General features: G+C 36.1%; 1 protein-coding gene and 1 long non-coding RNA gene across 8 annotated transcripts; one reads left to right on the top strand and one right to left on the bottom strand.

Annotated features, from left to right (window-relative positions):
• Positions 1-2,235: 2,235 nt before the first annotated feature.
• LOC104217235 (protein-tyrosine-phosphatase PTP1) lies at positions 2,236-21,754 on the top strand. Of its 7 annotated transcripts, none has more exons than XM_070172156.1 (9): positions 2,236-2,594; positions 16,181-16,277; positions 16,366-16,448; positions 16,573-16,707; positions 17,981-18,115; positions 19,624-19,772; positions 19,861-20,002; positions 21,143-21,228; positions 21,462-21,754. In XM_070172156.1, the coding sequence occupies exons 1-8, from the start codon at positions 2,367-2,369 to the stop codon at positions 21,224-21,226; spliced, it is 1,053 nt and encodes a 350-aa protein (XP_070028257.1). In that variant the 5' UTR covers positions 2,236-2,366; the 3' UTR covers positions 21,227-21,228; positions 21,462-21,754. The 7 variants fall into 7 exon arrangements, with proteins under 7 accessions (XP_070028257.1, XP_009765731.1, XP_009765732.1 ...); XM_009767429.2 differs by having other exon boundaries at positions 21,396-21,754; XM_009767427.2 differs by having other exon boundaries at positions 2,239-2,594; positions 16,573-16,731.
• Positions 21,755-23,038: 1,284 nt separating this feature from the next.
• LOC104217237 (uncharacterized) lies at positions 23,039-24,707 on the bottom strand. The gene is made up of 2 exons (XR_708721.2): positions 24,577-24,707; positions 23,039-23,516 (listed from the first exon to the last, which is right to left on the bottom strand). It is a non-coding gene; the product is annotated as an uncharacterized lncRNA (long non-coding RNA).
• Between the last annotated feature and the right edge of the window lie 467 nt (positions 24,708-25,174).

Here is a 25,174-nt window from a genome sequence, read left to right as displayed (position 1 = left end):
TAACTCTTCTGGAGGTGAATTGTAATGTATTCACATCAAGAGCGCGTTCATATTTACCCGACTTATTAGTATTGTCACATTCACTTCAGGGAATGGATTAATATTATCAAAAGTTCTCATCCTTCAGGAAATCGAACATAATTATCTGAATGCGCATTAATCACATCAAATTGTGATGCCTCAACCTCTTTTAAAATATTTACTACTTCAGGAGCAAATCAAGGCGTGCATTTAATATAGAGAATATTTATGTAGCTTATCTTCAATTGTAACCATAGAAAGCCTAAATTATCACTTCTGGTGATCATAGACATATACCACTTCTGGTGGTTAACAAAATATAATTACAATGAGATATATGAAATATAACTACTTCTGGTGGTTGTATATTTCTTGCAAACTCTGCTAGAGTTTAAGTTGATCTAATAATATTATCCATATTCTTCAAAATGACATAAATAAGATATATTATAGTAAACATCATTATCAAATCATAATTTTTTCTTTATGTACAACAATTACATAACCATACTATCTATTACAAACAACAAAAATTAAAATATTTACATTTCTATAGATTCACCACCGATTACATGACTTGTTTCTCCTTCTGGGAGTGCAAGGTAATCAGTTACATCCAAATGCATGAAGTCTAAATTATCTTCAGAAATAAAATTTGCTTCAGCATTTTTTTCTGTCTTCTTTAGGGAGGGTTGATAAAGCTCAACCAGGTGCTTTGGCGTACGACAGGTACGTGACCAGTGCCCTTTTTCTTCACATCTATAGCATACATTTTCTGCATTTGGTGCTTGCACCGCTTCATGCTTTTGTTCCTTCCTTTTCCACTACTGGTGGTGAGGAGTGTTCTTTGGTGCATTATTATTACCATGATTAGAGTTTCTTTCCCGACCACGACCATGACCACGACTGGGGCCACAACCTTTTCCACGTTTAGCCTGGTGGAAGTTCGTCTCATTCACTTCGGGGAATGGACAAGAACCAGTAGGTCGGCTTTCATGATTTTTCATTAATAGCCCATTATGTTGCTCTGCTATAAGAAGATGTGAGATAAGTTCAAAATACTTTTTAAATCCCATCTCTCGATATTGCTGCTGTAGGAGCATATTCGAGGCATGAAAAGTGGTGAAAGTTTTCTCCAACATATCATGATCAACAATATTATCACCACATAACTTCAATTGGGAAATAATTCTGAACATAGCAGAATTATACTCACTGATAGATTTAAAATCTTGTAGCCTTAGATGAGTCCAATCATATCGTGCTTGTGGAAGAACGACCATCTTCAGGTGGTCATATCTATATTTCAAATTATTCCACAGTATGACTGGATCTTTAACAGTAAGATATTCCATTTTCAGGCCCTCATCAAGGTGATGGCGTAGGAATATCATTGCTTTGGCACGGTCTTGATTTGATGCCTGATTTTTGTCTTTGATGGTGTCTGCCAGACCCATCGCATCAAGATGAATTTCACCATCAAGCACCCAAGACATGTAGCTTTTGCCTGATATATCCAGGGCTACAAATTCAAGTTTAGAAAGATTTGACATTATTTAGGAAAAGAAAGTTCTTACCTCAGATACTTTCAAAATATTTGCTCGAGATGGTAGAGCTTCGTGCTGATAACGTGTTATGAAATAAAGACTATAAAGTAAAGACAAGTATAGAGAGAAACTGATATATTATTCGAATTCAAACTGATGTACATAATGAACTGAAATCTCTTCTATTTATAGAAGAAAGGAAGCTGCTCTGTAAGCTGCTACTACAAGCTGCTGTGTAAGCTGCTACTACAAACTGCAGTATAAGCTACTATAAGCTGCTGTGTAAGCTGCTGCTGTACCAGATATGGATAATCTTTTACTGAGAGCAATATTTATCCATAACAGAGTACTGAATGGATAAGCTTATTATATCCGGTATGGATAATCTTCTACCGGGGTAATGTTTATCCATAATTGGGTACTGAAAAGATAAGCTTATTATACCCGATATGGATAAACTTCTACTGGGGGTAATGTTTATCCATAACCGGGTACCGAAGTGATAAGCTTCTTCAGGAAGCTTATTTCCAATATAGTACTAAATAAATAAACATATTTACGGTGGAGTCCCATATAGATAAGCTTATTCAGAAGCTTATTTACAACGGAGTACTAAATGAACAATCATGATATAATATATTTATAACAACACCCTGTAAATTCAGGTGGTGACAGCATCATTTCCGGACAGCTGCAGACTACTACTGAGACCCGGGGGGGAAATTAAAAAATTAAAAACTAAATTTCGGAGCCACGGGTAGCGCGGTATCAGTTCGGGGTCGGGGCCGGAGATCGGCGATGGCTGCCGCCGGTAATCCCTTGTCCTCCGCCACCACTTCAACGGAGCCGCCAGCTACTGCCACCGGCACTGTCACAAAACATTTGGATTTCTCTGCTGATTCGGTTCCAAAGAGAATCGTGCTGTCGCCTGATCAGCGTAGTTACTGTTTGGAAGCACTCACAGCCTTTAAGGATAAACGGTATCACTCTCCTGGCAAAATTGACTCAGAATTCTCTGCTTTGCAGGTTTTCTTTTCTCTCTTAATTTGTAGTATTCAGCTATTCGTTTGATAACCTTTTGATATTTTGAAGTTTAATTGGATGTTAACTGAAATTTTCGTATTTCGGCTGGTATAGCATTTGGTTTACGTTTTTAAACGTGTTGGTATTACCATACCGAAATACATACATATATTAGATTATAACATAAATATAAAAGGCTTAAAATTTATTGCCTTTTTTACTTTTTCACCTTCAAATTGTTCCATTCACTCAATTAGGATTCAGATTAGTTCATAGTCCGTATTGTCATACTAAATGTCCGCTCCACAACAAATTTGAGAAATGAAGCATTGTGGTGATTTGTGTGTTTTGTAGTTAGTTCATGCTTCAAAGTATACACTGAAGTGTACATTATCGACAAACACTTTCTTGTTATATTTTGGCTCTGTATTCTCAACTTGGTGAAGATTTCTTATTGTTTCTTTCGATTTTGCACCTGAGCATAAAAGACCCAAAAAAATAATAGAATATTACAATTATGGGCATATCACCAAGGTTATACACAATAATATTGCTCCCAACACACTTTACAAAATTTACATTCTAACTTTAACATGTTAAACCTACAAGTTCCAGTAGAAAGCAAAGTGTGCAAAAATAGATAACCTTGACATAGTAATAACTAACATCATTTTTGAAGTAGAGCTAAAGCTTGATTGACAATATCAACATCATAACAAAGTTGAAGTGGAAGATGTACTCTCTTTCAAGTCTTTCTTTTTCATGTGAGGTACTTTGTAGTTATTGCAACCATTATCTTTCATCACCTCAATTATGGAATACTTTAAAGTTAGAAATACATGATTAAGTTGTTAAGCTTTCATTTCATAGGAAATCTTTCAACAACGTCCACTAATTCATCGATATTTGAAGGAGCCATTTGATACTAAAAAGATTGAATTGCTTTAAAAAATTCAAGGTCCAAAATATTAAATCGGGGCTTTTAGGGGATTGAAAGCATAGCCTAATGCCCAATCAACCTTGTTGAGCAGCTTCAGTAAATTCCAAATAATTAACACCAATATGTGGTCTTGCACTATTTTGTTGGATAAAAGTTAGAATATTTGACGGTGAAGCTGACCATTTTGATCTAATGGCTGGAATAACTTTCTCTATCTAGCAAGCTCTTTTGACATCTTTAGTCACAAATAGGTTTTGCTTCGACAGTCTTGCTGCTTGATTTTTGCTATTTTGCATAGCTGGTTCCTTAACTACAAACAGAGAAATTCCTATTTTCTTGAAAGCAACTTGATTCAATTTTCATAAAATCTAGGATGCGCAACAACAACCATAAACATAATCTTTGTCTTAAAATTTCTACTTCTGTAAGAATGATATGGATTAGACTCATCTTCTTTAGAAAGCAGGTAGTACCTTTGGATTTTTTCAAAAAGTAAAACCATTTCTCATAGATATAAATATAATTAAACATGTTTGTAAACATGACATTTGCATTGTGTGTACCAAGATCAATCATTGAGAGGCAAAATCGCACTTGCACCTTCTTGTTTTCTTCGGTTAAGTGAGGCTTCATGGCATTGGTATGTATGTACTTTCTTTCACATGCCAAAAAATAGTTGATTTTGTCTTGTTTATTGCAAAATCCAGAGATTGAATGTTTGTTCAACGACAAAATGGAGTTTCTTTGAATTGGTTAATGTCGACTTGGATCTGTTTATTCCTGACTCTGCGTACAGGGTTTGAAGACACATTTAACACATTACTAAAAGCAACAGATGATTTGCCTTGTTTCCAAAACATTCAGTAGTAATTTTTTGATTTTTTGAACAAAATAGCGGCTTATGTTATAGAACTATGTGTAACCATACCTTCATTACTTTTTTTCAAAAGTCATTCCAAATGTAACTGTTTATGATGATTGGCTCTACTGGAATACAACACTCATTTTATTCTTTTTAGATCAATGATTTAGTATTAAAAGACAAAAATAGAAAAACAAAGAAAGAGATAATTAACCAGTGCGATAAGTATAAAGAGAGAAGAATAAAAGAGGTGTAAAATAAATAAAAGTGGATGTCTCTATGCTTGTATACACACCTTCACTTGTTAAATTTCAAAATTAGGAAAAAGTTTGGCGCCACTAACAACATTTAGAGTCCTAAGCTCAAAAAATTATTTTTGGCGGCAATTCTTGGGAACAGATTGGCAAAGCGTAGTGATAACAGTTAACAAATTAATGTTGGGGTAATCTCTTTTCTTGGAATTGCAGGTGAAATCAAGAAAAAAAAATTGTGTACAAGTAAAAAAATAAACCTAGTTTGCCGAGGCTGTTTAATAAACCTCTACTAAGTTGTGGTCACCTTTTTCAATTGAGACTTCTTCGTGTATGAGAGAGAGAGAGAGCAGATTTGAAATCATCTTTGGACTCTATGGCTATGCAATACATTAATGAGTTGCCACCACTTTATGAGGAGAGAAAAATGTTATTGATTTCTTTAATCATGCGAGAGTTGCTTGTATTTTCTACTTAAAATTTTAATTACAACAACAACAAAAAACCCAGTATGATCCCAACTGGTGGGGTCTGGAGAGAGTAGTCTATACGCAGACCTTACCCCTACCTAATGCAGGTAGAGAAGCTGTTTCCAATAGACCCTCGGATTTTAATATTTATTAATAAGGATAATTTTGGAACATTACAAAATCTTTCAATGTTTGTTAAAACTCCTTGACTAGTCAAACACCGTAACATAAATTGGGACGAAGGAAATAGTAATTTTTTAAATAGACAAAATAAAAGCCTTGGTGAATAAAGTTACCTGACACCTATTGCTGACATGCTAGTAGGGTGAACACTAGAATATAAGGTAGACATAGGTACATGAGCATTACTCTTTTCAATAATAGGTGCATCGGTATGTCTTCCTTGCCTTGGTCATTCTAAGTTTTCTATACTGGAAATGCTACCTTGATAACGTCTCAAGTTCATAGCTTCTTTTAGTATTTCTTGTTTTATCTACTTTAAAGACATTTTTTAGTCTTTATCAAAACGAAAAGAATGGCATTTTTAATCTTAGTCTTCTCAATTTTGCTAGTTGGGCTTTTAATATCTAGCTTCTTAGTGGTCATTCACTAGTCACTGCTGACAAGGCACAACATTCCTGTGTTGTTAAAGGTTCGCTTAAAGCTCGGTTAAGCCGGAAGCTCGGTGAAGCCTAGGTTGTGTACTGCGCCTCACGTAATTGGCGGCTTTAGCGTAGGCATCAAGATGCTAATGCGAGTGCACCTTAACTTGTGGGTTTTGTCTTAAAGGGCACAACAACATACATATAGCTTAAGTATGCTTTGTCATTTTTGTTCGAATAATTATTATTTGTGTTTATAGTTACATTCTTTTGCAAAGGATTTCTATTAGTTTTTTCTCTTTTTCTGTTAGGCACTTTTCTTCGCTAAAGCTCACGCTTTAATTGCGCTTTGTGCTTAAAGCTCCAACAGAACTTGGTGCTTTTACGCGCCTTTTGCTTTTGACTACCTCTAAATAAGGTATTTATATAAAAAGTCAGCAACCAGAAGGTGCTTTACTGATATTTTCAGGGCAGCACCACCACCGAATGTGTAATGAACTCAAATGTCTATCATGACATATATATCATTTGCAATAACCATGTTACCAAAAAAACTATAAGGAGATGCATCTATACTTAACTTTAGTTACGGATTCAACTTTGCTCTAAAAATTTCTTGTGGTTGTTTCCTTCCAACCAGTCCATCATGCAGCTGAAAGAATTGAGTTTCAAGTCCTCAGTCTTGCCTTTCCCTATCCTTTAATGTTCAACGTCGCAACAAGTCTTTTGTTTGTCCTTGGCATAATCCATTTAATCGTCAAAATGTTCATGATGAGATCCCACATTTATTTGGTAATTGGACAATGGAAAAAAAGGTGGTTGATCTTCTCATTCTGCCTTTCACATAGTGAGCATCTGCTACACATATTCATCCCTCTCTTCTGCAGATTCTCACGAGTTAGACATGCTCCTTGAGCCACCAGCCAAGTAAAACACTCCATCTTCAAGGGTGCCTTGTTCCTCTAAATGCATTTCCACGGCCGAAGGGGGAAGGTGTAAGGAGGCAAAAAGGTCCCTAAGCTGCTTGCAGCTATCTTTTACTGAAAATTTTCCTTTAGCATCATGTTTCCACAATAGAGAATCAGGTCTGGAGAATAAGGGTGTGTTGTTATGGATCTGGAGCAATAGTGATGATGGTTTACCTCCCAATTACTTAAACTGCATCCGAAGCTGAAATTCCAGCCATGATATGACCAATATTCTGTGAATCTTACTACTTGGGACAGTGCAAGATACTGTTCTCTTAGAATACATGACCAAGCCAAATATTCTGCCAAAACTTGATCTTTCTCCATTTCTACTTTGAAATGATGTGTTGGAATGAAAGGAAGGCCCGTGTGCTCTAATGTGCTTCCAATGCTGTTTTGATTCTGTGGAAGTGTGAATTTAGTTGTCTAGGAGTTCAAAAGTCCGTATTACTTTGCTTCAATAGCAGATCTCCATAAAGCCACTTTTGAAGTAACCTGTTGTTCGCCCCCAGGGCCTAGCTCAAGTGGCAAAGGGTGGTGGATTTGTGTCTTAGGTCACAAGTTCAAGCCCCCACACCATGCAAAGCAAAGCCTGGTATTTAAGTGGAGAAGGGTAGAGGGGCTGGCCCATTATCCACCGAGTTTCGAAGGCTGCGGTTGGTCCAAAGGATCGGCTCCAGACGGATTTCTCGGTCATCAAAAAAAAAAAAAGGTAACCTGTTGTTCTGGATCATCAGATTTTTGACCCCAAGATCCCCTGCTTCCCTATCTAAAGTTACTGTTTCCCATTTCACTAGATTGAATGTTCTGTGATCTCTGTTTCCTTGCCATAAGAAATCTCTCCAAAGTTTATCCAACCTTTATGCCACAGAAACAAAGAGTTGAGACTGTTAATCAGCACGAGTCTACTTCTAAGAGGAAGGTATTTTCTTTTCTAACAAGACAACTTCTTTTCACATTTTTCCAAGATGTCATCCCAAATTGCTCCCAAAGGAAGGCCCAGGTATCTGGTTGAAAACAAACCCACATTGCAGCCCAGAATTTCAGCAATTTCCTGTAGGTTGGGGATATCGTTCACTGGGTAGAGGACACTCTTTGATATAGTTTATATGTAATCCAGACTCCACTTTGAAAAATAAGAGCAGCAATCAGAGATGAAGAATCTCTTCCCACTTAGATTCAGATAAAATTAGAGAGTCGTCTGCATGAAAAGTATGAGTAAGATGAAATTCCCAGATTCCTCACATTTGGGTTGAAGCCCTCGATCCAATCCTGAAGTTCTACTTTAGTTAGTTTCCTACTTAGACCTTCCATAACCAATTTGAATGAGAAAGTTGAAAGGTGATCACCTTGCCTACTTTTTTTGTGTTGCAAAAAAGCCTTTAGGGGCAACAATCTTGGTACCATATTTTCTGTAACCTTTTCAGTACCATCTTGGTACTGATTACTAATGAAACACTTCATATCATTATTCTTAAAAATAAAAATAAAAACTTTAGGGGAACCATTTAGAATAATGGAAAGCTTGACAGTGGATATGCAGAAGTGTACTTAACCAATCTATTTGTCACTGAAAAACCATTATTCATAACATGTTGAGAAGAAAGTCCCAGTGCACATTGTCAAATGCTTTCTCGATGTCTAGCTTGCAAAGAACTCCGGACGTCCCCTGCTTGGGTCTGGAATCAAGGAACTCATTTACAATGAGCGAGGTATCTACTATCTATGTTCCTCTTACGAAGGACATTTGTGAAGATGACACCAGTTTACCCCCATGGCTGGTCTAAATCTGTTAGCGAGCAACTTAGACAACACCTTGTAGAAACCACTGGTAACACTAATTGGTCTATAGCCTTTTAGCTCCCTGGCATCATTTTTTTTTTTGGAATAAGAGCAATGTAGGATGCATTGAGACTTTTCTTGAACCTGCCTTGAGAGTAGAAATGGTTTATGGCCAAAATAAGGTCAGTTTTGATAGTACCCAAGCATTCTTTGTAGAATTTCATGGCAAAACTGTCCTGAGTATGTGCTTTATTCCCATTGCAATCTTTAATAACACCCAAAATTTCATCCTCATAGAAGGGTCTTTGCATCCACATTATCTCTTTCTCAGAAAGAGCTAGCATGTATGACTCCAAGAAGGTCTCCACTGATTTGAGACTTTGTACAAAGATTCATATATTCTCAGGATTCCATTGCTAGTGTCTTCTTCATCTCCAAAATCCTCCCATTTGATCCCAGCTTGTCAATGCAGTTAAGTCTCTTATGTATATTTGCCATCTTGTGGAAGAACCTAGTTTTCTTGTCCCCTTGCTCCATCCATAAGCACCTCGATTTCTGTCACCATGACTGTTTTTGAGATTTAAAGATGTTACAATAGTACCTCTCTAAATTAATATTGCCGGGACCATGAAATATTATTATTTTGTAGGGGTATTACTTAATCGATAAATTAATATTTATTAATTTAAAGAGTGTTTTTGAGATTCAATGAAGGTTAATTTTGATTACATCAAAATCATTGTATCATACTAATTTATGTGTCATATTTGTTGAATTAATATAAAAAATAAATTCATTATACATAAAGTATAATGTATGATTCATTGTAATGTTTTTTTATTATTAAATGATTCATTGTAATTAATAAATCACTGTTCTTAATAATCAAATATTATTCATTGTATTTTTACTAAAAACATTCAATGTAGGATGGTGAGAGAATAAACTATATAAGCAACATAGAAAATTTCTTCAAACCGTACTCAACAATGGCTTCTCATCTAAAAGGTGTCACAGAATCAACGATGACAGATGAAATACATAAAGCATTATGTGAGCACAAGAGTGATCATTCCACATGCACTTAAATATATTTGCAGTTGTGGCTTGATGAAAATTTTCATTTCAAAGTTAGTCAAGGTACAATATCAAACACACTCAAACAATCAGTTGAGTATCTTTTGGCTAACTTAGAAAAAGGAAAGGATATCAAGCAGCACAAGCCAGCAAAATTTCCAGACATCGAGAAGGTTGTTTATGAATGGTTTCTCCAATATCAAGACCGTGTAAATATAATCGGAGAGTTAATTTTGGAGAAGGCGAGAGATACAATGGAACTTTATATCCTTAACAAGATTTTGAGCACAACTTTTCGCAAGGTTGGCTTGAGAAATTCAAGCTAAGACATGATATCAAGTCATTTCGTCAATAAAAAGCACACTTGTCATCTTGAAATGACTTGATGCCATGTCTTAGCTTGAATTTCTCAAGCCAAACTTGAGAAAAGTTGTGCTCAAAATCTTGTTGAGGATATAAAAGTTTCATTGTATCTCTCGCCTTCTCCAAAATTAACCCTCCGGTTAAATTCGCATGGTCTTGTTATTGGAGAAACCACTCATAAACAACCTTCTCCATGTTTGGAAATTTTGCTGGCTTGTGCCATTTGATATCCCTTCTTTTTTCTAAGTTAGCCGAAAAATACTCAGTTGATCGTTTGAGTGTGTTTGATATTGTACCTTGACTAACTTTCAAATGAAAATTTTCATCAAGCCACAACTGTAAATCTTTTTGAGTGCATGTGGAATGATCTCTTTTGTACTCAAATAATGCTTTATGTCTTTGATTTGTCATTGTTGATTTTGTGACACCTTTTAGATTAGAAGCCATTCTTGGGTACGGTTTGAAGAAATTTTCTATGTTGCTTATATAGTTTATTCTCTCACCATCGTATATTGAATGTTTTTAGTAAATATACAATGAATAATATTTGATTATTAAGAAACAATGATTTATTAATTACAATGAATCATTTAATAATTAAAAAATATTACAATGAATCATACATTATACTTTATGTATAATGATTTTTTTATATTAATTCAATAAATATGACACATAAATTATTAAGATACAATGATTTTGATGTAATCAAAATAAACCTTCATTGAATCTCGAAAACACTCTTTAAATTAATAAATATTAATTTATCGATTATATAATACCCCTACAAAATAATAATATTTCATGGTCTCGGCAATATTAATTTTGGGGGGGGGGGTCTACTATATATGTTGTATACTGTATCTTTTCCTTAATCAACCTCAAAACCGAAGCACGTGGAGTTGAGACTGGAATTCCAGCATATGTTGTGGCTAGAAAACTATGAATAAGACATAATCTTAGCGTGAGGCGACTTGTTAAAACTAGTTTGGAATTTTTAGACTTGCTTGTATGTTTACAATAATATTCTTGTAAAAAAGAAATGAGAGGTGGAATTTGGAAGAAAAAATATGAAAATAAAATGAAACGTGAAATTTAGCCTTTTTTTCTTTTTCTGGTAACAGTATATTTATTAGCTTTCCTAATAATAAGTGCATCAAGATATCTTTCTTAATTGAATTAAACAAATAATGTGAACTGAGTACACACAAACTAACACATATCTCGATGGAGTTTATACACATACTTTTATTTTATAATGATAATGTTCGGATCATCTTATGTACAACCTCAATTAGCCTATCATGTACCTATGTTTTTCCACCAATACAGTTATTTGACAATATATCCACCAACGTTTCGGCAAATGAAAAAAAAATCAACTAGTTTGTTTTGCCTATATTGGATTTGAACCCTGATCTTGCTTGGTTTTCATCCAGTTTCAAACTGTTAGGTCACATGATTCACATCCTTGGGTATCTGAAATACACCACGAATGGATGGATACAAGTTTCTTCTAGCCCATATTAATAGGACGGATACAAACATATAAGTTCGGCATAAGTGCATAAGCATCACTGTTTTTGGTAATAGGTGTATGAATATGTGTTTCTTCGCCAAAACCAAAGAAAATGTAGACTTGTGGTTTTTGGGTCTAATCCGGAGCTATATTTCCCATATTTACGTTACAAATCGGTAGAAATAAGTTCTCCTAGCAGATATTATCTATCATCTTATATGCTGGTGTTCACCCTACTAACTAAGTTGCTCGGACTCAGGTGCGGGTGTCCGATATGGGTGCAGATCTAGAGGTCGGATCTTTTATGATCTAAATTTTAAGATTTGCAGTATGGATACAAGTGCAGATATTCGGCTAAAAATAAGTATCTAAAATAAGTATCAATTGACCACCCTTAAGTGAATGTAGCTTCGTCCCTGAATCCAAGAAGGAGATAAAAGGAAAAGCACTGACATAGAAATTTCAATAAATAAGGTATTTCATTTTCTTCAGTTTCACCCTAGCTTTTGATTTGATTTCAGATATCATTGTATCAGTCCCGAATTTTTCCATCCATTTTGGTCAAAGTATCCAAAATCAGTTGACTAGATCCGGTACGGACCCACACCCACATTGGCACCAAAAGTGAAGAATTTGAGTAACTTAGCCTACTAATTGTCATGACCCAAAACCCGACCCATCGTGATGGCGCCTATCGAAAACTAGGCCAACCTCAACTCAACAATCAACACGATAATAATAAGTTTGAAAACATTTACGGAAGCTGTTAACAGTTAAAGAACTATTTGAAACATAAGAAATTCCAAGAATAGATACAATCCAGCCCAAAACGGGGTGTCACTGAGTGCGTGAGCGTCTAAGGAAAAATACATAGTCTCATATAATGTCTAAGGGAACAACTGAAATACAACTGGAAAGTAAGGTGTAGAGCCAAGGCCTACGAACGCCGTGCAGGTACCTCAATAATCTTTTAAGTCAGAAGCCTCGATCAAACATCCGCCACTGGATCCAAAGTGCCTGAATCTGCACACGAGGTGCATGGGGTAACGTGAGTACACCAACTCAGTAAGTAACAAGTCCAACGAACTCAACCTCTTCAAGGATAACAGAAATAATGTACAGAAATGTAGGTATGCTTTCAATTAAAAAAAACAGCTCGAACAGTAAAACAGAGCAAGTATGAACAAGGGAAAGAAGTGTAACTCTGCTACATCTACATGTCAATACACATGCTGTATGAAATGCACCATGCTGAGTGCCTTATGTGCCCACGATCTCAAATGCTTGTCCACTCAGTACTGTATATGGCGTATACGGCCCAGGGAAGATCCATCCCGGAATATATACATCTTTGACAACAATCACTCAGTACTGAGGAAGGCCACTCCAGCCTACGGAGAAGATCCATCTCCAGATAATATCAATAACAACCTCACAACCACTCGGTACTGTATATGGCTCACAAGACCCAGGGAAGATCCATCCCAGAATATATACACATCACAGACCAACAATCTCTAGTACCGAGGAACAGACCAATCCAGCCATCATGGAGAAGATCCATCTCCAGAGAATAGGTACTTCGGACAAGATCCATGTCCAAGGAAGATCCATCCCTCAATAATATCAACTGCGCTCACTGGGGGTGTAAAGACTCCGGAGGGGCTTCTCTTAGCCCAAGCGCTCTATCAAGTCAACGAAGGCATGATCAATATCTCGCTGCGGCGTGCAGCCCGATCCCATACTGTACTCAATATCAAGCTCTCAATCTCACTCAGTCATTACTCTCCAGTCTCACACATGGGCTCAAAATGTCATGATACTAGCCCGAACAATGATATGATATGACAAATAGCAATAATCGAGACTGAGACATGATATAATATGCATGATCAAGACTGAGTACAAAATATTAATGAAGCTAATGACAGGATAGCAAGAACGATAGCAAGAACGACCTCTCGGGTCTCAACAGTATTGGCGTGAAGCCTTAACATGATAATTAGCATGATTGCAGCTCATTAAATTAAACACATAATTACAACACAGATATCAGCTAGAAAGAGTCATTAAGCAGTGCCATGGAATGACCCAGGCCGCAATTCTCACGGTGCACGCCCACACGCCCATCACTTGGCATTTGCGTCACCTTAATAATAATCAGAACCATAACATCAATATAATAATCATAGAACACATAGTTCGGGGTTTCGAACCCTCAGAACCAAGTTTGGAAGCGTTACTTACCTCAAGCTAAGCTAAACTCTAGCCCGCGATGCCCTTGCCTCTCGATTCGGCCTCCAAATGGTCCGTCTCTAACCAAAATCAGAACCATAACATCAATATACACTAAGGGAACAAAGCCCATTCGAAAATAATCAAATTATATCACAAATCCCGAAATTGGTCAAGCCCGACCCCCGGGCCCACATCTCGGATTCTGATAAAAATCACAAAACTAGAATTCTTACGCTCTCACGAGTTCATACATACCAAATACATCAAAATCTGACTACAAACGACCCCTCAAATCCTCAAATCAAAGTCTCCAATTTCAAGCCCTAATTCCCCAATTTTAGGCTTTAAATTCCACTAATTTCATGTTTAATTGGGTAGAAATCATCATAGAATCGAGTATTGAGTTCAAAAATATTATCTCCAAGTGTTTCCCTTTGATTCCCTCTTCAATTCCTCTCGAAAAGCTCCAAATCCGGCCAACAATGGTGAGAAATGGCCTAAAATTTGCGAAGACGGCTATTTAAACTTACTGCCCCGATGATTTTCCTTCATCGTGATCGCGAAGCACAACAGTGGACTGCCCCTCAACTTACCTTACGCATTCGCGAACCTTAACCACCTAAACCTACGCGATCGCGACCTGCCTCACGCGGTCGCATAGAGCAATCGCCTCCACTTTACACCAGCTTGCCTTCTTCTACGCGGACACGACCCTTGCCACGCGTTCGCGAAGCACAACCTCTCACACATACGCGATCGCAACCTCCTCTCTGCGAACGCGTAGAACAACTCCACCTTTGCCCCAAATTAGCCTACGCGATCGCGAACCCCTCTACGCGATCGCGAAGAGCAAAACGTCTGCAACAGAATACCACCAAAACTGCTAACTCCTCAAGTTCAAATATGTCCCGTTGGGCATCCGAAATACACCCGAGGTCCTCGGGACCTCAACCAAAAATGCCAACATATCCCATAACATCATTCAAACTTGTTCCAACCTTCGGAACGCTCAAAACAACATCATAACATCAAATTACCCTCGGATTCAAGTCCAAGGATTCCAAAACTTCCGAATTCCAAATTCGATCAAAAAGTCTATCAAACCTCGTCCGAATGACTTGAAATTTTGCACACACGTCCCAAATGACACAACGGACTTACTCCAACTTCCGGAATTCCATTCCGACCCCGATATCCAAATTTCCACTACTAATAGGAAAGCGCCAAAATTCCAATTTCGCCAATTCAAGCCTAAATCTACCACGGACCTCCAAATTACATTCCGAACACGCTTTTAAGTCCCAAATCACCTCATGAAGCTATCCGAATCATAAAACCAAATTCCAAGATCGTTTACTCACAAGTCAACTTCCTGTTGAGTTTTCCAACTAAAAGGCCAACTTAAGAAACTAAGTGTCTCATTCCTCTCAAAAATCTCTCCGAACCCGAACCAACCAACCCGATACCACATAATACAACTGAACAAGACATAAAGAAGCAGAAATGGGGGAAACGGGGCTGAAATTCATAAAACGACTGGCCGGGTCGTTACACTAATATGTGCTAAAAATGACTGTAGCAGCATTTTGGCCCCCATGATTAACAAATGTTTAGCTTAATGAGCTAAATGAGGCTTACTGTTTTATAAAAAAGCTAAATGACTCTTAAAACATAACTTTTGTTGTATCAAAAGGAATAAAAAAAATTCAGAAGGAAGATAATTGGTTACAGATACCACAGAAAGAGAGGAGACTTGTGTGAGAAAGTAGTGTTTGTGCCCTCTTTATTTATACTTGGTCCAGAACATTGCCTCTAGGGAGTATTTACCAAATAAATATGTTGTTAATGCATACATAATTTTGTTGCTAAGTATTGAACATTTCTTTAGAGTTTGTTGAATGTATCATGAAACAGAAACTCGGAGTTTAGGCCACAAAAGTTTGAGACAATAATAGGTATGTGATGCCCTTAAATGTTTTGAGCCACGCATGCAGTACATTGATGTATCCAATGTGTTTATAGTCTTGGACAAGACCAGATAATGTTTGAAATTTTATCTTGATTGTTGGGCTAACAAGGAAACCCTTGTACTCGCAAGTCATCAGCTCAGGTTAACTACGTCCTTAAAGTTTATATACATAATTTTAAAAATCGTGAAACAGAGAAATTGGAAATATATTGTGAGGGAAAACGGGGTAATGCCCTACTGTGAGGTAGATGGTCTAATTGCCTTTTCGAAACAACTTTTAATAGTTTCAGATACGTAAGTATCTTATTTTCTGATGTTTTGGGTGGCGGTTCTGCTAAATGATCTCGATAGCATAAAGTACAATATCTTAATTAAAGCAAAAGATTCATCTTGCTGATTTATATCAAATGGTGGTTCTCTTATATCTTCAGAAATTCTTATTGCTTTATTGTTGTCGTTTGACTCTTTGTTATTTATTTGTCAATCATCCTATGATGTTATTCTGCTTCATTTGGTGACATGCTTAAACTCAAGCTCCTTTGATTCAGAAAAATAGGTTGAAAGCTTCAGAGATGAAAAGTAGATGCTCGGTGGCTCTGGACAGCACAAACATCAGCAAAAATCGATATACTGATGTTCTGCCATGTATGCTAATCAGTTGTCTGTTTAATTTCCTTGCTTTTAAAATGTATCATTACTTCGAATTAATTATATCAAGCTTCATTGCTCTCAGTTGACAATAGTAGGGTCGTTTTGGACCCATGTAAAGACTATAGACCTTCAGCTAGGGGATATATCAATGCAAGCTTTGTATCGGTGGGTTCCTACATCCTTCACTTGAAATTATTCAAAGAGATACTTCACCCACTCGAGCTATTAGCATAAAACATAAAAACACAAATCTGCTTCTTACAACTTATACTGCTCTTTTTGGCTGAAGATATCAGAAAGGGTGTCCCGGTTTATTGCAACACAAGGTCCACTACCACATACCTTTGAAGACTTCTGGGAAATGATTATTCAGAATCGCTGTCCTGTGATTGTGATGCTTACACGATTGGTTGACAATTACAAGGTATTCAACTGTTTAGACAACCAGGTAACCTTTGTGATAATAAGTATATTCCTGAAACGAGACTTACTTGTTTTGCGACCAAAGTATATTAACATTTTGTGATAATAGTCTGATGTATAATTTGCTTCTCAAAAGAAACAACATGCCCTTTTACCTTTTTGTTTTCTTTCATTTGTATCCTCCGCTGTGAAGAGGATCTGGAAATTTTATGCTGTAAAAAAGTTTAAATGGATCTTTGTTGAGTATTGGCTTTTCATCTTCAAACTATTTTCTACCCTTTTTTTTTTTTTTACCAAAGTGAGGAAAAAGGGCATGGAGATCATTCCACTGCTAGTGCTCCTAAGCCTGGGATACAGGAAGGCACTTGTTGGTATTACTAAGTAGCATCCTCATTTTCTTATTTGTGTTCTTTCCTCATTCATTTTTTGCTCCAACCTGAAGCAGGATGTCATGGTTTAAGGTTTATGTCAATTGCTAAAAATAGTTACTGATATAAACCTTGCTTGTTCCTCCTGCAACTATGCATCTTTCAGTTTCTTCAATATGCAGGAGCTTGGCTTCGATTAAGTATTCTAAGTGGATTTTGAGTAACGTCAAAGGACAATATGCGTCAAGAAGTTTGTGATTTTAGATATAAAAATATAGCTTTGAGAGAGCAATTGCTGCTATAAGAATTAGCATCTGTAGGATCGAATTAGAATTCAAGTCAAACGGCTTAAATTAGAGTTCTTCTTCGGCAAAGGAGTTTCCTGTTCATTATGTTGGGATTCTACTGGGTTATTGTTGTTGTATGTTGGGACATTGTTTGTTCTGCATATTTCAATTTAAATTTCAAGAGGATCTTAGAAACACCCTGAGGCCCCAATAAGTTCATGCTCATTCTAATACAGTAGTGTTGTCCAGAATTTTGTGGGATAGGACTTCCAGGTTGACCAATAGATCATATGATGATCTTTGGAGGAATTTGAGAATTCTGATGTATAAAAGCCTTGTTGCCTCTCTGGATTTGAAATTTATGTCTCATATGTTCTCAGTTTGCGCTTCCAATCTTTAGCAGATAAATGGAAGCAATGAAAAGGTAGGAAGATATATCCTCGCCTCATGACCTTTATCCCTCATCTGTATAACTTTATGACGAGTATGAAAACTGCTAGGCCTTCTTTCCTTTTGTCTATTGTAAGACTTGTTAGCCGCCATCTCTATTCAAGCATTACCTATATTTGGTTTGAGCAGTTTATTATCTTACCCTCTCCTTTGATGAAAACAAATGCAGATGGTGAAGTGTGGGGATTACTTTCAGGCAGAGGATGGGCCTAGAACATTTGGGAATATATGTGTTGTGACAAAATGTATAAAGACGAGTCATACCTCCTTAATATTACGAAATCTGGAGGTGAACTATATTGAGGTTAGTAAATCGTTGGCAGCCCTTGTGGAATACAAGAAATAAAAAAGAATGAAAAGGTCTTATTGTGTTGTTGAGCATGGAGTGCCGGACCAGCTTAAGATGATTGTTTAACCGATATCTTTGATGGAGGATGGTTGAATTTGGCAGTTTTCTCTGCTTGCTTTGCCATCTTTCTTGTTGCTTAGCCTAGTCTTTAAGATAGAGATGTGGTTAGAAGATGCAATCACTGTCCAAATTGCTGTTATCTTCTTGAGGCCTTGCTAACCTGGGCTTCTGAGTACTTTTCACAAGCAACCGATATCTTTGTTCACTTCTGGCCAGCTATTTAACTTTGCTGCTTCAGCATAGGAATTCTGCTGAGACGACCAGTTGCTCTGCTTTCCCTTGTCTGCAAATATCTTGCTAGCTATGCCCTTCAGCCAGCTTCCTGGATTATTTCTGGCGTGATAATCACACTTCTTCGATCTCCCTGGAATATCAGTATGCTCACATATCTTCCTTACCTGATAAATTTTTGTGACACTGCATATTCATATGCTTGTTCCTTTTCACCCCATTTCCTGTACATCTCCCTAGTTCCTTCGGATGCTAATACAACCTTTGACAGCTCCATAATAGGATCCATGTGCTGACTGTCAATCTCTTGACTAAGGATTCCCTTCTCTCGATCCATTGACACCGGTATTCGTTCTGTGAGACAGTTTCTATAATGTCAAAGTACACACCCGGTTCTCCATTTACTAATTACAAAGTTCTTAGACATCACCTTTCTCATTTCTTTGGCTGAGGGTCTATAGGAAACAACCTCTTTCCTCTCCCAGGGTAGGGATACACGGGTAAGGTCTGCACACACACTACCCTCCCTAGACCCCCACTTGTGGGAACTCACTGAGTTTGTTGTTGTTAGACATCACCTTTCTCGCCGTCATTTCAAGGAGTAAGTTACTGAGTGATTCCCCAAATACAGAGTTGTGATGAGAGAAAAAATCCTGTTGCTGCCAGAATGTTGAGCTTACTGTTGCTGCCTGAGTTCACCTTCAGAGCCTCTGGAACTCAAAACCTCAGTTTATGCTCTTTTAGTACTTCTTCATGCATAGCTAAATGCTCCAGAAGCTTGTGGTTGAAGAAGTTTTTTCATTATGTAACATGATGTTAGCTCCATGCCTCCATAACACCCAAGAACACAAAGCATCTAGACCAATGCTGGATAAGCTTTAGAAAAGCGCTAAGTAGTTTTAGGTGAAGGTTACCTGGTTGGTCCTGCCAATTAGATGCTGGGATGACGTCTATGCATTCCCTCAAATTTGGTTACACTTCCCTTGTAAGACCCAGCCCATTTTCCCAATATTATCTGACCTATTGGGTGCGGGTTGTGTTATTTTCCCCTATGTTACAGCGCCAATAGCCATCTCTATATAAAGTTATAAACTCACACTTCACTAGAATATTTGCTGTGTTGTGGGAAGCTAAGAATACATGCCTGATCCGCATCTCTTGCTATGTGCCAGTCAGAAGAACCACCTTTGCATGTTTTACACATTCAGTATCCTGAATGGCCTGATCATGGAGTTCCAGAGGACACACTTGCTGTTCGTGAAATTCTGAATCGAACATACGATGTGCCTCTTAGTCTTGGACCAATTGTAGTACACTGCAGGTTCCTTTCATCATTATCTGTAGCGTGTGCCTTTTAAAATTCTGTAATTATTTGTTCTTATAGCCTGACAGCTCATTCTCTGGTACAGTGCAGGTATTGGTAGGACAGGAACATATTGCACAATCCATAATACCATCCAGAGAATACTGGGTGGAGATATGTCTGCTCTGGATATTGTTAATACTGTTGCCATCTTTAGGTCTCAGCGAATTGGGATGGTTCAGACCATGGTACGGCTCCTTCTCCTTGGTGTTTTCATTTTTGTTCTTTTCATTTTTTTTAATACGCGACAATACTGCAAAAGTTTTCTGATTTTTTGAAGTAGGAGATGGCATTTTCTGAAAAGTTTAGCTGATTGCTGGTATAGAACGTAGTGAGTTTGTGTTAATAAACCAAATTATAAAGGGCAAGTTATGGTTTTAAGTCACTTCGTATACCATCAAAATATGGCTGTGCAAGATCTTTATGCTTCACTTCCTTGGTCACCGCCTGAAAATAATAGTGGAAACCAGATGTTGGAAGTTGTGACATACAACTTTACTAGACTTAACTATGTATTAGTATTTATACGTCGTTAACCATGTTTCATGGATACTATAAGCAGTGATGTCAAAAGCTTGCTTGAGGTTAAGTCCTCAAACTAGGTGAAGCTCAAGTTCAATGCGTCGTGTCGCTTAGATGGCGCTCTAGGGCAAATACCAAGCACCAAGAGATGCACCTTATCACCCATGGGCGTTGTGTCTTTAAGGGGCGACGCTAGACAATAAAAAGAAAGTTCACAAAGTGATAATAATTGTTAATAATGCATTATGAATGACCTTTTTAGTGATTTAGAATAAGAATTAAAATTTTAGTATAAAAACACTCTTCACCAGAAACTTAAAACTGTATTTCAAATCTAAATCAGAAATTTAATTGGTTTTTGGATTTGCTTAACACTACTTCTTCCTTGTATATCTACCTTAATCATAGTTGTTTCCAATTTTTTTGTCCAAATAATTAGCGGTTGTGTTATAGTTATTTTTTAATGCATCTCGTTTGTCCTTTTAACCTTTTTAGTGCTTCTTTTCACTATAAGTCCACTCTTTAAACCACAGAGTACCTTGGCACTTTTCTATTCTTCTCATCCTTGACATCTGTGACTACAAGAATATCTTTTTACTGCTCAGCTCATGCAGAGGGAAAGTTCCGATAATTTATTTCTACTCAGGACAAACATGTTCCATATTTCAACTAATCTTCTGTTTTTATTTTAAAGTTCTTTTCACCCCGAGTATCTGTATCTCTGTGTGTTCCAATATTCTCAATGTTTTTCCTTATAGTTGTTTAGTTTATATTATGCTGAATATCTAACATATAGCATGTTCCAGGATCAATACCTTTTCTGCTATGATGCCATTATTGATGAGCTGGAACACCTCATCTCAGATGACAATGGAGAGAAGACTCCATAATGGTAATTTTTCACTTTGTTGGAAGTTCAATTGCTTGCTGCTGCGAGTACACAAATTGGTTTTCTTTTTATTGCAGAAATTTAAACCTAATTCATTTTCTATATCTTTCTGGTCATGCCCCCAACTGAAAACAAAGAACCCCTGAATCTGTTGTTTTAACTTTGTACAGTAGTGAGTTAACAAGAGGTACGGTTCTTGCTCACAATGAGATATGAAACAGTAGTTTATGTTGAAGATGCAGATCAGTTGCGTCTACTTGCGTTGCTTCGTCCCCCTCTTTGTGCGGGATCCCAAGCTGTTCGGGTGATACCAGTTGATCTTTCTATTGAGACGAACACTTTCGGATGACCGACGTCAGATTTTTCCCTTGGCTGAATGAATCTCATGAAATTAACATAATGTTTGCAGTTCCAGAAATTACATTTCTGGTTTGCAGTGTAACATAGTCATTGAAGAATAGCCAATGTGGTGACTCTTATGTTCTAACCTTATACAGATTCAAGCTGCTACTTAATGGTTACATAGCAAGGTCTGGGTGGGAAACGAATAAAATGTTTGATTGGATAAGAAAGAGTGAAGGTCGTGAGACGAGGGACCTTTTTCTCCTCAACCAAATAAGCACTTTGCACGCCTCCACGGTCAAAACCAACATTAGAGATAACAATTAAACCTTATTAGACCGAGACTATACTGTAGTCTCTAATTAGAAAGAATTCAATCTTGCTCTTTAGACTGAGAATTCTCTTTTCTGAGTTGCACGAAGCAAGAATATCTCTTTTTTACTCTTTCTACGATAACATAAACATGAAGTAATTGCGAGTACTCCAAAAGAATATATGCATGATCAAATCGCTAGGTTGACCCATGAAGGATTAAAGTAGGGTAAGACATGGTCACATCTCAAGTGGGGACTCGTAAATTACCTCTTTTTCTCTTTGATAATTAAGAGATGATTGGTAGAGAAAATTGTGCTCTTATGCTATTATCAACCTCTCTTTTATTAGCAAACTAGTAAATTTATCCGCGCTGCATGCGGTCATAAAAGATATTAAAAAATTTATGAATAATTTATTTAAATATTTTCCCTCTTTCTATGAGAAGGAAAATGCTCATAAACAACAAACATTTGGGGTTAATTACAGTCATATGCTTATTCATTCGTTTGGATTATTTTAATTCTATCTAATTAATAATGATTTAAGGAGTATTTAATAAAAAGGTAAAATTAAAACTAAAAGTTCTTAAGATTCATCTTATAATTACCATAAACATAAAAACGTTTAAAATACTATTGGTTGTATATTGAGAAGGTATAATTTTATACAAATGGATTTAATAAAACTTTTTTATTACCAGCATGAAGTGTTCGTAGGCAACATAATCAGACGGATTTTTGGAAGAACACCGCTAGTAGTCACACCAACAGTTAATTTCTCAATATTCCTCATAGTCAATAGTAGATGTCTTGGAAATATTAATTTTTTCTTGTGATCCCGAACCTTCATTCTTAACCGATTCTAACACATATAACTTTTAATTACAAGTTCACTAAAAAAGAAATTATGTACATCTAAAGATTTGCAACCACTTCTAACAAATCAAACTTCCCCTTAATATATATATATATATATATGCACACTATTTGAACACTTTTCATTCCTTTAAATTGGACAAAATCTTGAAATTTTGAACCATAAGTAACACAAATAGTTGTTTTGAATTTTTTTGCTCAACCAATCACTCCGTTCTAGACAAAATACAATTAATTATATTAACATTATTTTTCAGAAACCAAAATAAAAAACCTTCTAATTTGAAGAAAAGTAAAAATCGATTAATTTCCATACGATGAGAAAATTTACAATTAAACATCCCTATCTTATCACATCTCTAATAAGCACACCCACAAAAACTAAAGGAAAAGGAAAAATATTGCTTACATAAATAAAATAATGTAAAAAGAACAAATTAAAGACGAAAAACTAAAAGGGGCAAATAAACAATATACATTAAGTAAAATTAAGTCATCTAAATATATGAATTATAAGAAAAAATAGATGCCTTCCAGCGACCATACTTATCCTTTTGGGTGAAGATACTCAAGTGAAGCATAATATTGTATTACAAGACGCTTTTACAAGTACCTTCTTCCATGTTTGCTCCTCCATAGATGCATCAACAATGACAACACCCATCACACCCCCTTAGCAGCGAAACTTAAATGACATATGATCACAACAATTGTCGATGAACAATTGCTTATCCATATTATGGATGCCTTCTCATATCACTAAAAAAATAGAACCACCGGTCAAAACCAGAAAATGTAAATCTCAATTTTTTGGAATAGTTATAAGATGATGATTGGAAATTTGTGGAACATAAGACCTCTGTAACAGAACAAACTTATAAAATAGTAAGGAAATTTAGTTTATCGGGTCCTCTTTCGATTTGGCTGCCGCAAAATGACTCACATGCATTCTAATAGAAAGCTTGAAGAATTGGGAAAGAAAAGATAAATTGAAATGTAGTTGGGAACTCTTGGAACCAAATGGCAAAAGACAAACAGCTACGACTGCACCTAAATTAGAACTCATTTTCTTATAGTACTAAAAGTTAGAAATAGGGACCACTATGAGGAATATGAATGGAATGATCAGTTACAATAAGGAGGAATGTGAAAGGCTGGAATAGTAACTGTTGAGACATTTTTTACAATGTTTTTTACAATAAAGAATAGAAAAGAGAGGAGTAGTAATGATTGAATAAGATAAATAGAAAGTAATAAGAAAAAAAAGGAGAAAAAAGATAAATAGGATCCTTGGTCAAGGAGAAGTGCCAACTCATCTTTTATTGTCCCAACTTTATATAGATATATAAATATAAATATAGATATAAATATTTGGACTCTCGTATATCAGTTCAAGCAAATATTTGCAATTTGAAGTTGATCAAGATTGTCATAGATACTCGTACTGATTCTATCACCGAAACTGGATGAAAGTTCATGAGAATTTTGGTTAGCTTTATAAATTTGGCTAGTCAATTTGTCCGTGCTTCATATGGTCTTTAAAAAATAAATATGAACAAAATTTATTGTTAAAATCTTTATAATTAAAAAAAATACTTACTCTTTGTTCAATATTATCTTCTCTATAGTCTTCAATCATATGCCATAACTGTGATCAAATTATATTTTCAAGGTTGATTGCTTTTTTCTACAATCTTCAAGACTAGCTTTCTCTATTTTTTTATACACATTATTGAGCTAATTTGAAGGTTTAAATTAGAGGACTAAATCTTATTTTATTGATGAAAATAAAATTAAATAATTAATTGAGATAATGTACCTAAATGAACATTAAATGTCGACATTGATACCTTGTTGTCGACATTCCCTACTTCCAGATTGCTTGGAATCGGTTGCGAGGTGCATAGGTAATAGGTTATCGAGATTGCCTGAAAAACCAATGACTCAAACCTTGTCACTCTCCTTTTTCCGTGATATTCTTTCCTTTTTATATACATCAGACGTTACTCTACACCATATAACAGAAAGTCAGAAGTTTTAAACGACTGATTGTAATAAGTTATCGACAATAGTTGCGTCTTTTCAGGGATATTCGTTAAAAGAAGTTGATAACAGTTATAACTTTTTATTACCCTCTCTAATTGCTTAATAAATAAATAATAACTGGGAAGATGAAATATCAAATAATTGAGAGATAAAGATAGTCAGACAATTTATATTCCAATGCACAAAATTATTTTTGGCATAAACAAATACCTGAATATAATCCTCAAAGAAATATCATAAAAAGATAAGGCCTCCAACCATTTGACTAACAAAATCTATGCTATGATTTTTGAAATTTACAACTCATATTTAATAGGGGTACTATCACTTTTAGCTCACGCCAAAAATTATTTATATTTGGTAGCTGAAAA

Source organism: Nicotiana sylvestris, chromosome 4 (genome assembly GCF_000393655.2).
Source record: "Nicotiana sylvestris chromosome 4, ASM39365v2, whole genome shotgun sequence".
Taxonomy (NCBI): domain Eukaryota; kingdom Viridiplantae; phylum Streptophyta; class Magnoliopsida; order Solanales; family Solanaceae; genus Nicotiana; species Nicotiana sylvestris.
This window is presented reverse-complemented; position numbering and strand designations above follow the sequence as displayed.

Bases quoted from the DNA above. Each gene is read 5' to 3' on its own strand.
- LOC104217235 (XM_009767427.2), top strand. From the start codon at position 2,367: ATGGCTGCCGCCGGTAATCCCTTGTCCTCCGCCACCACTTCAACGGAG. The intron at 16,449-16,572 runs GTGGGTTCCTAC...TTTTGGCTGAAG, and splicing joins TCAATGCAAGCTTTGTATCG to ATATCAGAAAGGGTGTCCCG. The intron at 20,003-21,142 runs GTACGGCTCCTT...AGCATGTTCCAG, and splicing joins TTGGGATGGTTCAGACCATG to GATCAATACCTTTTCTGCTA.